Raw genomic sequence first — 18,226 nt, forward strand, 5'->3', positions numbered from 1 at the left:
TCTTTTAGCACCATGTATGTATTTGGTGGTTTCAATAGTCTCCTCCTCAGTGACATCCTGGTATTTACTTCAGAACAGTGTGAAGCACACCAGAGTGAAGCTGCTTGTATAGCAGCAGGACCTGGCATCCGGTGTGTGTGGGACGCAGGGTCATCTCAGTGTGTCCCCTGGGAGTTGGCGACTGAAGCACAAGAAGAAAAGTTAAAATCAGAGTGTTTTTCTAACAGAAGTATGTTTTTTTCTCTTCTTAAAATTTAATTAATTTGAGATCTCATTTTATCTGAATTGTGAAGTCACTTTTCCAATGTGTGCTTTTAATGTTCATTTTATTATCCAAAATTATTCAGTAATAACTTAGGCAAATGCTTTATGGGTGTTTGAAAATTGGATTGTAAACATCTTTATAATGGATGGGAACGTGCCACGTCTGCTATTTGCTAATGATGAAGACAAAACCTTTTAGCATTGCATAGACTTTGTATACCAACTCCAGAACCTAGTTTCAGCTGTTTTGAGGCACTGCAATCCAGTAGGACTTTTTATATCTGCACTGTCCCAATATGTTAGCTACTAGCCATATGTGGCTATCAGACACTTGGAATGAGACTGGTGTGAGTGAAGAACTGAATTTTAAAATTTTAATTAATTTAAATTAAAAACTACATGTGGGGACTTCTCCAGCGATCCCGTGGTTAAGACTCTGCGCTTCCACCGTGGGGGGCACGGGTTCCACCCCTGGTCGGGGAACTAAGATCCCACATGTCACGCAGCATGGCCAAAAAAAATAAATAAATAAATACTACATGTGGTTAGTGGCTACCATATTGGATTATGCAGTTCTAACATTAAGGATAAGATTAAGAGGGCCAATCCAGAGAAGCTATGTTGGGACTTCCCTGGTGGTGCAGTGGTTGGGAATCCGCCTGCCAATGCAGGGGACACGGGTTCAAGCCCTGGTCCGGGAAGATCCCACATGCCTCGGACCAGCTAAGCCCGTGCGCCACAACTACTGAGCCTGTGCTCTAGGGCCCGCGAGCCATAACTACTGAAGCCCGCGGTCCTAGAGCCCGTGCTCCGCAACAAGAGAAGCCCCGGCAATGAGGGGCCCCCGCTCGCGGCAACTAGAGAAAGTCCCTTGCAGAGCGGGGAAGACCCAATGCAGCCAAAAATAAATAAATTAATTAATTAAAAAAAAAAAAAGAAAAGAAAAGCTATGTTGGAGTAGATTGTTCTAGTGGATAGAGGTATTATTCTTTTCTAGCTTCTCTAGTTGGGCACAGCAGTGATAGCAAGGTAGACAGTTGCTGAGGATGAACAGTGATCCCTCCTTCTAGAACCACCCCTTATATTGTCCAAGTTTTCTTCATCTTACCTACTCAGCTCCTTATTACCCTTTTGCTCTGACATATTCGCACGGTGCAATACAATGAAGTCATATGTGAGAAAGTCCTTTAAAAGTAAGAAAAAGGGCTTCCCTGGTGGCGCAGTGGTTGAGAATCTGCCTGCCAATGCAGGGGACATGGGTTCGAGCCCTGGTCTGGGAAGATCCCACATGCCGCGGAGCAACTGGGCCCATGAGCCACAAGTACTGAGCCTGCGCGTCTGGACCCTGTGCTCCGCAAGAAGAGAGGCCGCAATAGTGAGAGGCCCGCGCACCACGATAGTGAGAGGCCCGCGCACCACGATGAAGAGTGGCCCCCGCTTGCCACAACTAGAGAAAGCCCTCGCACAGAAACGAAGACCCAACACAGCCATAAATAAATAAAATAAATTAAAAAAAAAAAAAAGTAAGAGAAATGTCTCTGAAAAATATTGTTTTACTTCAATTAATTTAAACTATGTTGACTGAATTTCTTAACTATTAGGGTTGGTGTAGCAGTTACCGTGAGAGTTATGATGGATAGAGGCAGCGTTCACTCTCCTGGAAAGCTCCAAATTAAGCTGAACATAAATCCTCAGTAAGAACACCCAGGCAGCTTTACAGGTTCATTGGTGGGCTGGTGAGTGCTGGAGAACTAGGATGACCAGAACTTGGTAGGGTTAGTCACTGTCTCCTAAAAGGGATAAAATCAGTGAAATAGTTATTTTTTAACCACATTTAAAAAGTTCAAATTAAATATGCAAGTTTATAGGAAATAATATTTAATTACCTTAGGTGGTTCATTATGAACCCATTTGCTATGAACTCATCTCAGATGTCACCTCCCTGGTTCACTCTGCTTTCTCTGTGGGCCCAGTCTGTGGGGTGATGACCAGGGCAGGAAGAACAGCCTAAGGAGCAGGTTGTTGGGGTCTTTGTGAGGGTGGGCCCTGCCTTTTCTTGTCCATGGATTCTACCATGTGCCATGTCCATGAATGGTTCAATAGATGAGGCAGCACTGTTGTGCGGCTTCTCTTTCGTTGCTGACCTTGACCTGTCTAGGGTCAGTAGAAGATCAACAGGTCTCTAGTAGCCCAGAATTTCTTGGACTTACATATATGTGTATTGCCTTCTTTGGGGTTCTGTGGTGCTGCCTGCTTCCTGTGCCCAGAGCAGCCTTGCATTTATAGCTGGGAGGAATGGCTTGGTCTCCTACATTTATTTGTTTGGCCCCTGGGCTGCTCTTGATGTTCATTCAACTGCTAGTTGATTTCTTTCTTGAAAAGAAAAGTATTCGAAGAACCAGACCTATTTCCCTTATATCTCATTGTTGAATTATTCTATCTTTGTTTTTCCCTTTCTGTGTACTTTTGTTAGGAGGGTGGAGTACAGAATGGCTTTTCTTCAGATTGTTTACTTATTTCTAAATATTGTTTTGACCTGAACACACCAATATATTTTCCTGCCAGTTTCACTCCTCATTTTACTTCCCAAGGCTTGTTATTTTATTTTATTTTATTTTTTTTGCCTCAGGGTCATATTTTGCTCAACAGCAGTTGTAATGGCCTGTGACATTTCTGAGGAGAAGCTGTCACAGTTGATGAGTTTTTCTTCTCTTCACAGCACTTGACCATGACAGATGTGACCAGCACACGGATTGTTACAGCTGCACGGCCAACACAAATGACTGCCACTGGTGCCATGACCATTGTGTCCCTATGAACCACAGCTGCACAGAAGGCCAGGTCAGAGGCTGTTTCTAAAGGATTTCAGAAGATAGAAAAATCCTGAGTGGGATTAGGTGTAGATTTTAGAGCATATGGTATAGCCCAGAGTTATCTTTGAAACCTTCAGTGTAGATTTGGATTTTATTATTGCTCAAGTTTCTTTGAGTAAGGGATGCTCTATATGTCCTAATTCCAAAGGTTCTGCTAGCCACGAGGATTGATGTGTGGTGTTTTAGAAGAAAGCAAGATTATTATTCTGAGTACACCCCAGTCCCTGTGCATGGCTTGGCTAAGTACTAGGTTCTTGGCGTGAAGTTTGTAATGGTGTGCTCCCTCTACATATGCAAGGTTTGGGGAGCAATTTAGGACTTGAGAGTGAAAGTGAGTCATGTGTGTAGCAGCCAAACTGAATTGTGGAAATAATAGACTTTGCAAAATCTCCTTGTCTTATGTTACATCTTGGCTCAGCATAATTTATGCTTACCATTTATGATTTTTTATTTAGGTTATAAGGCAAAAAAAAGACATGATGACTCAACTTTTATAATTTTTGACTGTTTATAAGACATTCTTTGTCAGTCTGTAAAGCAGCTCATAAAATAAAAAACTTTCAGAATGTTTGGGAGACATTTAAAAAGCAGCAAGTTCAACATTCCCATTCTACAGATGAGCAAGTTGAAGCATGGTACTTAAAAGAATGCACTGCTTCCTTGCCAGGTAAAGGCATGTCCTTGAACAGAACATTTAACTATAGTGTTTCCACTGCAGTGCTGCTTCATCTACATCTTATTTATTTATTTATGTATGTATGTATTTGTAGTTTGCTTCCTCAGTTAGACTGTTGTTTTTAGTATCCTATTTGTTCTTGCCGTGAGTTCTCTCTGTGGATATAAGAGAAAAGCTTTTGTCCATTGTATTCTAGATCTCCATTTCCAGGTATGATCATTGCCCCAAGGATAACCCCATGTACTACTGTAACAAGAAGACCAGCTGCAGGAGCTGTGCCCTGGACCAGAACTGCCAGTGGGAGCCCCGGAATCAGGAGTGCATCGCCCTGCCTGGTAGGCCTTGCCGGGGCATCTTGATGTGTGTGGGTCCAAAGACTTCACACGCACACACCCTCAATACTGTGCAGCCTAGATTGAACCCCACAAAAGGGGCGAACTCATTTTATCCATTCATTCCCCCTCACCACTATTGTGGTTGTTATTTTTTAAAGCAGAAATACAGTTCTTAAGTATTTACTTCTACCATCCTTTGAAAGAAAGTGAAGCGTCATCTGCTGCTGTCGAGAATCAAGGACAGCTTGACTCTGTGTCATTGAGCCTGCTCCGTTGTCCCTACCCCACTCTCCATTGTCCCTGCCCCACTCTACGGTAACCTGGGAGCAGAAAGCAGCAGTCTCAGCAGCCAGTCTGCTGGGCACTTTATGAAGAGTACTTCTTACTGACCACTGGGATCAGGTTTTCATCACCTTCTGATAAGAAGGAAAGGAGAGATGTCTCTGTCAGCAGCACCTCCTGGGATGACCCCAGCCCCAGATACCTCAATTTATAGCACTTCTGAGGTTCAGGTTGATAAGTTGGGGGCCTGAAGCCAGCCAGCCATGGCTGAAACTGTATGATATATTTGCTCATCCAGGAAGCCCAGGAAGGGGATTTCTTTGGCTCTGTGCAACAGAAGTACAGGGTAGCTGGGGTCTACTGGGCCCCTCTTGAAGTCCTTCGGAAGTACTTGATTCAGCTTGCTGGAGTGGGCTTCTTGTTCTTTTACCTCATTGCATCTCAAATTTCAATGCGTAGCAAAGTACCTGGGGGTCTTGCTAGAAGCCAGATTCTGGCACATATTTGTGGTGGGGCCCTAGAATCCGCATTTCAGCGAGCAATGACACTGATGCCACACTTTGAGGAGCAAGTCTTTATCTGCTCTGAAATGATCCCTTTCCCGTGGCACCTTCCGTTTATTTCACTGGCTGTTGATGAACATTGTTGAGGGCATCTCCAGGGTACTTTGGTTCTGGTGAAGTTGCTTTGCTCGTGCACTGTCTTCCAGGAAGCATGCATAGCTTCTGTGCAGTTCTTTGGGTGGGTACAGGGAGGTCACAGTAGTAGATTACAAACTTACCTGGTGTACTGTAGCACTTCGGTTTATTTCCCAAAAAGGCTCTTTCCACCTCACTTTTGGGATGTTTTGTTTCACTTGATGTGAAAACAGTGCAGCTTTTGTAGACTTGCTCACTCACCAACTCATTTCTGTTCTTGCAGTTTTCCACCCCATCTTTCCAATAATGCATATTCATTTTTCTGCTCTTAGGATTTTAGCCTTGTTTCTGATTTTTCTTCAAAAGGAGGTTTATAAGTTTAACAGTGGCATCAAACAAATGTTTTCCTCTAAGACATAGGAAGGTTGACCTCAGAATATGCATCTTGAGATCCAGGAAATATGACTGATAAACATTTAAAAAATTCTTGTGTGTATTCTGTATTTCGTCCTTAGTAATGTGTCTGATGCACTCACCACATCCGAATGAAGTATCTAGAATTCAGCTCACAAAAACCATTTAGGTTTTCAGCAGTTCAAGCTGCTAATGTACGTAGTTTTGTGTGATTTCTAGAACTCTTTGTTTTTCTCTCCCCTCTTTAATAAAGAAAATATCTGTGGCATTGGCTGGCATTTGGTTGGAAACTCATGTTTGAAAATTACTACGGCCAAAGAGAATTATGACAATGCAAAATTGTCCTGTAGGAACCACAATGCCTTTTTGGCTTCTCTTACAACCCAGAAGAAGGTGGAATTTGTCCTTAAGCAGCTGCGAATCATGCAGTCATCGCAGAGCATGGTGAGTTAAAGTCCTTGGAACTTAAGTTTCTAGTATCCATCCTTCTACTGACGGCATGACTACAGCTTACCTGTTACGTGCTTGGCAGGAAGAGGAATGCTAGTAGGTGCAGTGTAATACACTGTGGAACTGCACTGTCAAATTCTCTTCGTTTAATAAATTCTTTCTTATCTTGAAATTTCCAACACCTTATTTTTATTAGTCATATTTCATTAAATTATAAGATATATCAATAATTACATGCATATTGAACAGTAACATGTTTACATATGCACATATCCTGTGACATCAGTAGATGATTTCATATCTGTTTTATCCCTAGGTTCTGTTGGGGTGGGGGAGGGGAATGCCATTACTAATTAGCTGAGCTGAATTAAGCCACCTGAGTCTCCCAGATTTCAGGTTTTACTACAGTGTGTAATATGATTTAATGCTAATCATCCTAAGAAATGGACATCCATTTGGGTCTTTCTTAGATCTGACCAACCCAAAAGGAGAGGGCATCTTCTTATCGGAGTTTGTGAGCACAGAAAGTCCCCAAGTTCTCTTCCTGTCCACCCAGTGCTCTCAGGCAGCTTGTAGTTAATATTCCACAATCACATTTTGTCTTTTTTAGTACAGAGTCCTAGAACTGTGGTCCTACCCTCAATCAAGTAGATACTCACAAGACAACGCTCTTTCAACAACATTGTTTTTGGTATAGAGCAGTTAGGGGGAAATGTCAAGCAGGTAGGAGGAATGGGCAGCACTTCCTTGGGAAGGACATAGGAAGTGCGGTCTGGGTCTTGGCTACATGTGGCATCTGAGAAAGACTTTCCCAGGAATTCATTGTCCTATTTTCCCTATAAAATTCAGTGACAGCCAACACCCCCCACCTCCCCAGCTGAAGGTGGGAATCTTTAATCATCATTTATCTAAGCCTGAACTAACCAGAGCTTCCAAAACAGGCTTAGATAATGATAGGCATATAACCAGTATTTCATAAATATCGATACGATGATTTCACATATAAATAGACATTTAAACCAAGTTGGGGTTGGTCATCTCTTCATAGCATTTGTCATAGCATGTAGAAATTTAGGAACTTGATTATTACTTTGATTTTGATGTCTTCTCCGAGCTGTATTTCTGTCCTTTGTAAAATAGCCATATTAAAGTGCCAGGCATGATATGTAACATAAAAATGATGGTCTGCAGTAATCTACCATGGCTGAATCGGGATAGGGAGGTTTTCCTTTATCTTTTGGACATATGTAACTTAATGGTTTTTGTCTAGAACCAGTTTTGGTCAAGACATTGATTATATTCATAGCTGTGCCTGTTTTGCCTACAGTCCAAGCTCACCTTAACCCCGTGGGTTGGCCTTCGGAAGATCAACGTGTCCTACTGGTGCTGGGAAGATATGTCCCCATTCACAAATAGTTTGCTACAGTGGATGCCATCTGAGCCCAGTGATGCTGGATTCTGTGGAATTTTGTCTGAACCCAGTACTTGGGGCTTAAAGGCTGCAACCTGCATCAACCCACTCAATGGTAGTGTCTGTGAAAGGCCTGGTAAGTATATGGGTGAATTATGCGTTACTGGAAGTTCATTGAAAGAGAAACTATAGAAGGCATAGTTAAGCATTACGAAATTTTCATGAAAAACCGATGGAGTATTGATTTCAAGCATATGAAGCAGAGTGTAACACAGAATTTTTAAAGCAGAAGGAAGTAGTGTTTGGCTCTGAATAGTGTGAGCCATGAGCAAAACCAAAAATAACTAACTCTAATATTCTGATGAACCGTGAGATTGATTGGTTTGTTGACCACAAAAAGTATTGATAATTTCTCTGAAAGGCTAATTTCTTGGTGTTGGCAGGGAAATGTTGTGGAAGAAAGAACAAAAAATCCAAAGAAAAGATCAGAAAAGCAAGCAGATCACTGCAGGGACAGTGGACAGAAAGATAGTGTCAGTGGGGAGAAAAATGATGGAAGTAGCTCTGTGTCACGAAGCAGAAGCAAACCTTCAGCATGATAAAGCTGCAGGAGAGTGCTGAAGGACCAGACACTTGGAGTAGCTTCACAGACTTGAAGCTCTCTAGGCACATTTAGGCTTCCTAAGGGCAGGCACAGGGGTGGCATTTGCAGCACGCAGACAAGCCCTAGACCAGTGTCCTCCTCCTGCAGAGGGACTCACAAGCAGTAGTTGGAATTCTGTGGCTGCTTTTGGGAGGCTGGACTCCATTGACATCATGTCTTATTTTAGGAAGGTACTGTCATTTGTCTGAGGAATACAGAGGTGTGGAAGAGAATTCATAGCACTGTAGGAGTCACCTTAAAGTATAATATCTATGGGAACTTTTCAGCCATTTTGGATCCTGAGTGCTTTGGTGAATTTAATGAATGCTGTGGTTCTTTTTCCCCCAGAATATACAAAGATGCAATTTTGCATATTCAGGTGGATTGTAAAACCCCTGAAGTTCATCCTGGGTCTCCTATATCATAAGGAGCTTTAGAACCTCTACTCTTATGGAAAGATTAGCTTGTTCCCTCATGTCTGTCCTTAATGCTCTTTGAAAAGAAAAACTGTTTTCCCCCCAAGTGTATAAATATACTTGACTAAATAGTACTTGATGACCTAAGACTTTCTATTTTCTTCTTCATTTAGTGTAACCCACTGAATTGATTACATGACACACTAGTGGGTCACAACCCACATTGAAAAGCTTTTGACCTTAGCTGACATAGTGGGAGCTCTAAGTGTCTCTCTTGGGTTTACTTCCCAGCGAACCACAGTGCCAAGCAGTGCCGGACACCGTGTGCCTTGCGGACGGCATGTGGGGAGTGTACCAGCGGCAGCTCCGAGTGCATGTGGTGCAGCAACATGAAGCAGTGCGTGGACTCCAATGCCTACGTGGCCTCCTTCCCTTTTGGCCAGTGTATGGAGTGGTATACCATGAGCAGCTGCCCCCGTGAGTGAAAAGTGAGCTCTAGGCAATATGGGTAACAACTCCTGTGTGTAGGGCAGTGCTGTCAGCTTCTGAAAATTCTAGGGATGAGACCAGACTTGACCTTCTGCTCAGGACTGTCCAGAGACTGCCTGATGTGAACCCACATACAGAATCAAGAACAGTGACACAAGTAAACAACTGTAGGGTAGATCACAGAGTACAGAAATAATTTGCCCAACCTCAGTATCATATTGCTCAATCCATGTAGTATCTCCACATCTTAATCTCCTAATTCATAAAGAAGTGCTTTCCAGGAGATGATCTCTAAACATCCTGGGATTGAGAGAGGAGGGGAGGAGTCTCTATTATATGTTGGACAAAATATTGGGCTCTTTAAAATTTTATTATGTCATTTAAACAATCACAATAGAATAGGAATTTTGACTCAACAGAAGTTGAATAGTCTGTTAAAGAAAAAGGTAATTTAAATACAATGAATTTAAGACTACATGTGATAGTGAATTGTAACTTATGTTTTTTTACAGCTGAAAATTGTTCAGGCTACTGTACCTGTAGTCACTGCTTGGAGCAACCAGGCTGTGGCTGGTGTACTGATCCCAGCAATACTGGCAAAGGGAAATGCACAGAGGGCTCCTATAAAGGACCAGTGAAAATGCCTTCTCAGGCCCCTACAGGAAATTCCTATCCACAGCCCCTTCTCAATTCCAGCATGTGTCTGGAGGACAGCAGATACAACTGGTCTTTCATTCATTGTCCAGGTAAGATGTCTTGTGTATCCAAAATCAAGTGTTTCACTACCTATTTACAAAGAATAAAGCCTTGAAAGCTACATTATTTATATGGATTTCTTTAAGAAAAAAATAACAGATCGTTTAGGAAACTATTTGTTTCTTGTGAAAAATATTTTTAATGTCAATTAATGAAAATACTAAGGACTTTAAGTGAGTTGTCTTGCTAACTTTCATTACAAAAGTATTGAAATGAGTTCATTATAAAAAATTAACTATTACAGATATAGATAAAATAAAAAGTAGAATTCCTCTTCTCATCTCTAGAAGGAAAAACTTTTAACAGTATAATATAGATACCTCTAGATGTATAGTTTTTAAAATAAAAAATACTATGCTATACACTATGCATGTGATATATTGTTCTGCAGTTTGCTTTTTACTTAAAAATACATTGTGACAATTGTTAGGGGAAAAATTAAAAATAAAATCTACTGCCAACCCAGAAATTCCTCTCCACAGATGTAGAAAAGAAAGAAACAGTTTTATTATTGAATAAGCATTAAACCAGGTTGTGGCCCACATCGCAGCAATCCACTAATGAGATTGCAAAATCGGAGAGAAATTCTACCCTTTTAAATATCCCAGCGTATATAATCCATTATATACATATTCTCGAAATGAAGATAACTTGTCTTCATGTGAGGATTTGACAGCACTGTTTGCTCTACATTCTTTCACAGTTCATTCTGAATTTACCTGGTAATTGGGGAGGCCACCTAGGTTAGTTAATTGCCTTTACCCAAAGGAGAAAACAAACTTGTATCTTTAAGGCAAGCAGGTGGTTACAGCTTGGACCCATTCCCACAGCAAGGGGAGGGGGGCTGGCTCTCTTGATGTGTACATTTCAAAGAGATGGCTCTTAAGCACTTAAGAAAAACATCTCTGCTTTGTAGTGCTGACTTGAAGTTTATTTAGGTTTAAAAAATTTACATACATATACACATCAAAGGAACAGGAAGGTGTTTTTTTTTAACATCTTTATTGGAGTATAATTGCTTTACAATGGTGTGTTAGTTTCTGCTTTATAACAAAGTGAATCACTTATACATATAGATATGTTCCCATATCTCTTCCCTCTTGCATTTCCCTCCCTCCCACCCTCCCTATCCCACCCCTCTAGGTGGTCACAAAGCACCGAGCTGATCTCCCTGTGCTATGCGGTTGCTTCCCACTAGCTAGCTATTTTACGTTTGGTAGTGTATATATGTCCATGCCACTCTCTCACTTTGTCACAGCTTGCCCTTTCCCCTCCCCATATCCTCAAGTCCATTCTCTAGTAGGTCTGTGTCTTTATTCCCGTCTTGCCACTAGGTTCTTCATGACCTTTTTTTTTTTTTTTTTTTTCCAGGAAGGGTTTTTAAATACAGGTTTTCTTACTGAAATGGTCTAAGAAAAGGGAGAAGGAAAACCATCTCTTTCCCTTTGACAGGAAGAAAAAAGGAAAAATTCAGCCTGCCTGCCTGCCTCCCTCTCACCCTCCTCCCCTCCCTTTGCCCTCTTCTCCCCTCTCCACTCCTTCCCTCTGTCCTTTCCCTTCTCCTTCTCCTTCCCCTTCCTTCCTATCCTTTCCAGTGGTTGATGCCAGAAGGAACAGACCTTGAGTTGACCTAAAACTTGATCCTAGACCTGCTATGGTAGCTGTCCTGAGAAACCAACCCTGAAAAACTGGCCTTTGATTCAAACTTTCAGTAAATCTCAGGAATGTACTGATGGGCCTCCAGAGCAGTTGGGAGATGCTAGGCAGGTGCAAAGACTCCCAAGAGATTAGTGGATAAGAATTTCTTCAAGAGCCTGCCAGACATTGCCCCTGACCACTGGGTTCTTTGTGAGGACTTCTATAAGGGAAAGACCACTGTAAACAAAGATAAAGGGCCAGAGGCAGACTGGAAGAAAATATCTGCAGGGCATATAACAAATGATTATCATCCAGAGTATGTAAACCTCTACCCTCCAGAAAAAAAAAAGCTGAATGTCAACCCAACAGAAAAAGTGGACAAAGTGAAACCGCTAGGTGTCTTTTCCCTGGGGGTTGGGGGATGGGCGCCATGGCGCTCCAAGGAGCTCCAGTCCTTTATGTCTCAGCACAGAAAGAATTCATCTAGGTGCTAAGTGATAGATAAGAAGAGATTTATTAGAATAGGACACTTGTGAGGCTTACAAGTGAGCAGGCAAGAGGGTGCCGCACTCCGAGAACTTAGTGGGCTACATCTTTATGATCAAAGGAAAAATGGGGTGGGGGAAAAGACCACCTTCTTCCTCATTCTTGAGTAGACATCAGGCTTCCATCATAAGCTCCTCCTCCAGGTTGGGCAGGGGAGTTTTCTTGTCCCTACATGGTCAAGCCAGGACTGTCATGACATTATGGAAAAATTATTTTAGGTTTCAGTACAATAAGGGTCTTTCACTTTCAATGTCACCCTTCCATAAATTATTGTTTTTTATGTGTGCAGAGAGCATGTCCTAGGGGTCATTAACTTACTGAGTTCACTGGGCAAGATGTGGGTCTCATGCCACCATTGTTTTATTGTTTTGGGGCATGTCTCATGCTTCTGTTGCGTGGTTTTGTTGCTAAGCAGGCCTGCTTAGTTTTGTGGTTAAGCAAACCTGCTTTCTTGAGTGAGCATTAACTTACAGGGGTCTCCCATATTTTTTTCTACTTACAATCCCCTAGTGGGATTAACTGTTTAATCACCTACTTTGTCCCTTTATTCTCTTCCTATCAAAAGGATATAAAGTCATTCTCAGAAAAGGAAGTAGAGCAGGAAAATGCAAAATAAAATGAGAAACCAGCTTTTTATCTACAGAACTGGATTAAATTCTCTTTGTTCCTTTTTTCCTAAGATTTTGGAGGATCTACAGTTGCATTTCTAATCTACTAGTGGTTTAATTAATGAAATAGTTAAATCTGTGCTTTTCCACTAACATCAAGAATATATCAGGTAAAATGAAAATACACAGGATATAGGAAAATATTTACAAATTATATGTCTGATAAGAAGCTAATGTCCAGAATACATAAAGAACTCTTTAAACTCAAATAAGCACATGAAAAGATACTCAACATCATTCAGGAAACTGGAATTCTCATTAATTGTTGGTAGGAATGTAAAATGCTGTAGCCACTTTGGAAAACAATTTGACAGTTCCTCAAAAAGTTAAACATAGATCCATGATATAGCCCAGTATATACCCAAGAGAATTGAAAATATATGTCCACACAAACTTGTACTGAGGGGCTTCCCTGGTGGTGCAGTGGTTGAGAATCCGCCTGCCAATGCAGGAAACACGGGTTCAAGCCCTGGTCCGGGAAGATCCCGCACGCCACAGAGCAGCTAAGCCGGTGCGCCACAACTGCTGAGTCTGCGCTTTAGAGCCCGCAAGCCACAACTACTGAAGCCCGTGCTCCGCAACAAGAGAAGCCACTGCAGTGAGAAGCCTGCTCACTGCAAGAAAGAGTAGCCCCCACTCGCCGCAACTAGAGAAGAGCCCGCGCGCAGCAACAAAGACCCAACGCAGCCAAAAATAAAAATAAATAAATAAATAAATTTATTTAAAAAAAAAAAAAACTTGTACTGAGTGCTCATAGAAGTATTATTCATAATAGACAAAAGTGGCAACAACCCAAATGTCTGTCAGCCAGCGAGTGGATAAACAAAATGTGGTACATTCATACAATGGAATACTATTTGACAATAAAAAGGATTATAAAGTACTGATATATTCTACAACATGAATGAACCTCGAAAATATGCTGTGCAAAAGCAGTCAGATACAAAGGCTATATATTATATGATATCACTTATATGGAATGTCCAAAAAAGGGCAAATATATAGAGACAAAAAGTAGATTATTGGTTGCCTAGGGCCGGGGGCAGAAATGGGGAATAATGGGCACAAAGTTTTCCAAAGTAGCTGTACCATTTTTCATTCTCACTAGCAGGGTAGAAAGGTTCAGATTTCTCCACATCCTTATCAATACTTGTGTCTGTCTGTTTGATTGTACCTGTTCTAGTATATGAGAAATGGTATCTCACTGTGGTTTTGACTTGCATTTCCCTAATGACTAATGAAGTTGAGCATCCTGTTGGCCATTTGTATGTGTTTGGAGAACTGTCTATTCAAATTCTTTGCCCAGTTTTAAATTGCATTATCTTTTTACTGTTGACGTATAAGAGTTCTTTATGAATCTAGATACAAGTCCCTTATTGGTTATACAGTTTGCAAATATTTTCTCCCATTCCATGGGTTTCTTTTTACTTTCTTGATGGTATCTTTTGAAATACAAAAGATTTCGTTTTTCCCATGTGCTTTTGGTATTGTATCTAAGAAGTCAGTGCCTAACTAACCCCAAAATCGCAATTACTCCTGTGTTTTCTCTTTAAGGTTACATAGATTTATCTCTTTGTATTTAGGTCCATAATTCATTTTGAGTTAATTTTTGTATATGGTGTGAGGTAGGGGTCCAAGTTTATCTTTTTGCATGTAGTTAACCAGTTGTCCCTGCACCATTTGTTGAAAAGACTATTTTTTTACTGTTGAATTTTGGGAGCACATTTGTTGAAAATCAGTTGAATGTAAGAACTTATTTCTGGACTCTCATTTCTATTGCATTGACCTATATGTCTGTCCTTATGCCGGTATCACACTCTTGATTTCTGTAGCTTTGTAGTAAGTTTTGAAATTGGGAAGTCTGAGTCCTCCAACTTTGTTCTTATTTTTCTAGGTTGTCATGGCTGTTCTGGGTTCTTTGAATTTCCATATGAATTTTAGAATGAACTTGTCAGTTTCAGTAACATCAACAGAAAGCCAGCTGACATTTGATAGAGATTGCATTGAATCTATAGACCAACTGGGGGTATATTACCATCTTAACAATATTAAGCCTTTTAGTTTATGAACCTGGAATGTCTTTCTATTTCTTTAGTTTTTTATTTTCTTTCAGCAGTGTTTTATAAAGTTTTCAATGTATATATCTTATGCTTATTTTGTTAAAGTTACTATACAAAGTATTTTATTCTTCTTCATGGTATTGTGAATGGAATTATCTTAATTTCGTTTTCTGATTGTTCATTGTTAATATGTAGAAATACAATTGATTTTGTATGTTAATCTTGTATCGTGCAACCTTGCTAAACTCATTATTTCTACTAGTTTTTTAGTGGATTAGGGTTTTCTATACACAGGGTTGTGTTGTTTACTAAGAAAGACAGTTCTACTGTCTTTCCTATCTGGATACCTTTTTAAAAAAAAATTTTGGGGGGCTAATTGGCCTGGCTAGAAATTCCAGTACAATGTTGAATAAAAGTGGTGAGAGTGGACATCATTCTCTTGTTCCTGATCTTAGAGGGAAAGAATTCAGTCTTTTTCCATTACGTATGATGTTGGCCTTAGTTTTTTCATACTTGTCCTTTATCAGGTTGAGAAATTTTCCTTCTATTCCTAGATTTTTGAGGGCTTTTGTCATGATTGGGTGCTGGATTTTGTCAAATGCTTTTTCTGTATCACAATGATGATGTGATTTTGTTCTTTAGTTTATTAATATTATGTTATACTAATTGATTTAAGGATATTAAACCAGTCATTCATTCCTGGGATAAAGCCCATTTGCTCATGATGCATAATCCTTTTTACAGTGTTGCTGGATTTAGTTTGCTAGTTGGGTATTTTGTGTCTATTTTCATGAGAGATATAGGTCTGTTCTATAGTTTTCTTTCTTGTGATGACTGTCTGACTTTGGTACCAGGGTAGTACTGGCTTCATAGAGTGAGTAGGGAAGTATTCCCTCCTCTTGTATTTACTGAAAGAGTTTGCAAAAGGATTAGTATTAATTCTTCTTTAAGTAGTGGTAGAATTCACCAGTGAAGCCATCTGGGCTTGGATTTTTCTTTGTGGGAAGAGTTTTGATTATTCATTCAGTCTCTTAGTATAGGTAAGTAAAGTATAATACAGGCAGCTTTTCTATTTCTGCTTGAGTCAGTTTGGGTAACCTGTATTTTATAGGAATTTTTCTGTTTCATCTAAGTGATCAAATTTGTTGGCATACAGCTGTTCCTGTTATTTTCTGGCAAGTAGCTTTTTGGCTATATGTGTTCTCCTGTTTAATCTATTGAAGGGTTTTTGTTTTGTGTCTGATTTTGTTTTATCCTTTTCATTTTGCAAGGTCTCTAAATATTGTGAGGGTTTCTTCCAGAGCTTGCTTTCTTATTTTATGAATGCAATGATCTCTGAAGCCTCCTTGAATTTGCTAAAATTAGTATTTTTCATTCTCTTAAGTTTCTTGCATTAATCCTTCCTTCAGAGTTAGTCATTCCATGTGTTTATCTAGGTGTTGCTTTTAGATTGATGATTTTCTCATACTAGTGATTCCTCAAGGTTGATTTGTATTTATAACTGAATGTCTAAGCTTATGAGTACTGGGTGAACTGAGGTGTCGTGAAGGTGTGATGTGATGTCCTAAGGGAGAGGCTGGCTAGCTAGTACCAGGGCTCTCCAGCTCTGGTCTGCTCTGGCTGTTGTTGAATGGTCTGCATTCCTTCCACAGTGGAGGAAGGAAGGAGCAATGGACCAGGTGTGTGGATGCATTTGGCATGTTCATGGTTGTGCCACGTGCCTCCCCACTTGGGGCGTTCTGGCTAGAAATTCAGTGCTTCAGAAGTATCTCTCAGTACTTCTCATAGCACCTTTTCCTCTTATCCCAAACCCTTGTTTTTACATTTCTTCTATAATTTCAGTGAGATCTTGAAGAGGAAGAGAGAGAGAAGCATTTGTTCAATCTTTTTATCTTGAACCAGAATACAGATATTTTGGTAAATGATTTTAGGTATTACATTTTTCTGGTGTTGTGCTTTGCTCTTTTGCTATGTGCACAGTTGCTCATCTTCACAGGAAAAACATGTATAGTCCACAGATCTTAAGCAATTTTGGTGGAATATTTGATGTAGTCATTTTTAAGTTCTTCAGTTGCAGTCTATTTAAAATAACTCAAATACCTACAGGGATGGGGTCGAAAGCAGGTGGGTAAACAGAACAGGTGCAAGGCCATGGAAAGTTGTCAAGGTGGAGACTGTATGACATTGATCAACCAAGACAGATCTGTAAAAGAACAGATCTTAAATGTTTCACCACAAAAAAGAAATGGTAATTATGTGACATGATGCAGGTGTTAGGTATAGCTATGGTGGTCATCATTTTGCAGGAAGTGTATCAACTCAACACATTGTATACTTTAAATGTGCACTTTAGATTTACACAATGTTATATGTCAGTTATATCTCAATAGAGCTAAGGAGAAAAAAAGACAGGTCTGCTTACAGGTTGTGCACTACATGAGTGACCCCACCTGAAGTATGCAGTGCACAACTGTCCTGAGCAGCCCTGAGAGGTCCAGGCCTCATATGCCTTTCTAGTTGTAAACTCCTGTATGCATCAGGAATCAGTAATTCCACTTATAGAAATGTTTACATATAAACATGGTTATTTTTCTAAAAATGAAAAATTGAAAGCAAACTAAATATCAAAATGTAATGGTTAAGTGACTGTTTGGCTTCATAGAAATCATTCTGCCATTTAAAGTTTCATTTATGATAGATAAAATAATGTGGTAAAATAATTGTGATCTACATTTTAAAAAATCAAAATTGAATATTAATATGACCACAACTGTGTAAAACTGTATAGAAAAAAATACTGGAAAGAAAGATCCAAATGTGGACAGTGATCTCTGGGTGGTGAAATTGTATATGATTTTTTTTCCCTTTCCTTGTATTTTTCAAATTTACTATCATGAGCATATATTATTTTTACAATGAATAACAACAAAAACTTTTTTTTTAATGGCTCTGGACTTTCACCTTGCTGTGGTATATTTCTGATTTTCCTGAACTAGCTCTTTTTTGATGTTTTGATCTTATTTCTCAAACTAGTTTTTAGTAGTTTTGATGATTATTTAGAAGCAATAAGGAACTTAGATAGTTGCAAATAAATCTTATGGAACGTACTCCACCCAGCTGTACCATAGGAAAAGCCCCTTAAAATTCTTTCTTTCAGCTTGCCAGTGCAATGGCCACAGCAAATGCATTAATCAGAGTATCTGTGAGAAGTGTGAGAACCTGACCACGGGCAAGCATTGTGAGACCTGCATATCTGGCTTCTATGGTGATCCGACCAATGGGGGAAAATGTCAACGTAAGTCAAATTTTTCAGGGTTACTGATTGCAAACCAGGTGGCACATAATGCGTCTGTTTGACTTGTATATCTTGGAGGAAAAAAGCCACTTGGTTTCAGATATTGCATTTCTTAAGTTATACTTGTCAGGAGCTCAGCTGAGCTGGGGGAGAGAGAGCAGAGCTGCCTAGTGTCAGAGTAGCCATTAAAGCAACTAGTCAAAAATGAAGGACTTCCCTGGTGGTCCAGTGGTTAAGACTGCACGCTCAATGCAAGGGGCCCGGGTTCGATCCTTGGTTAGGGAACTAGATCCCACATGCCGCAACTATGAGCCTGCATGCCACAACTAAAGATCCCCCGTGCGGCAACGAGGATCCTGCATGCCACAACTA

General features: G+C 40.2%; 1 protein-coding gene across 1 annotated transcript in view; it reads left to right on the forward strand.

Moving 5' to 3' along the window:
- Positions 1-18,226, forward strand: part of ATRN (attractin) — a 159,026-nt gene that overhangs the window by 74,227 nt on the left and 66,573 nt on the right. Inside the window, exons 12-19 of the mRNA XM_061209629.1 lie at positions 9-229; positions 2,984-3,105; positions 4,010-4,148; positions 5,736-5,926; positions 7,260-7,479; positions 8,694-8,879; positions 9,404-9,637; positions 17,717-17,854. Coding sequence (XP_061065612.1) covers positions 9-229; positions 2,984-3,105; positions 4,010-4,148; positions 5,736-5,926; positions 7,260-7,479; positions 8,694-8,879; positions 9,404-9,637; positions 17,717-17,854 — 1,451 coding nt within the window. The remainder of the gene's footprint in view (positions 1-8; positions 230-2,983; positions 3,106-4,009; positions 4,149-5,735; positions 5,927-7,259; positions 7,480-8,693; positions 8,880-9,403; positions 9,638-17,716; positions 17,855-18,226) is intronic.

This window comes from Eubalaena glacialis, chromosome 13 (assembly GCF_028564815.1).
Source record: "Eubalaena glacialis isolate mEubGla1 chromosome 13, mEubGla1.1.hap2.+ XY, whole genome shotgun sequence".
Classification (NCBI taxonomy): domain Eukaryota; kingdom Metazoa; phylum Chordata; class Mammalia; order Artiodactyla; family Balaenidae; genus Eubalaena; species Eubalaena glacialis.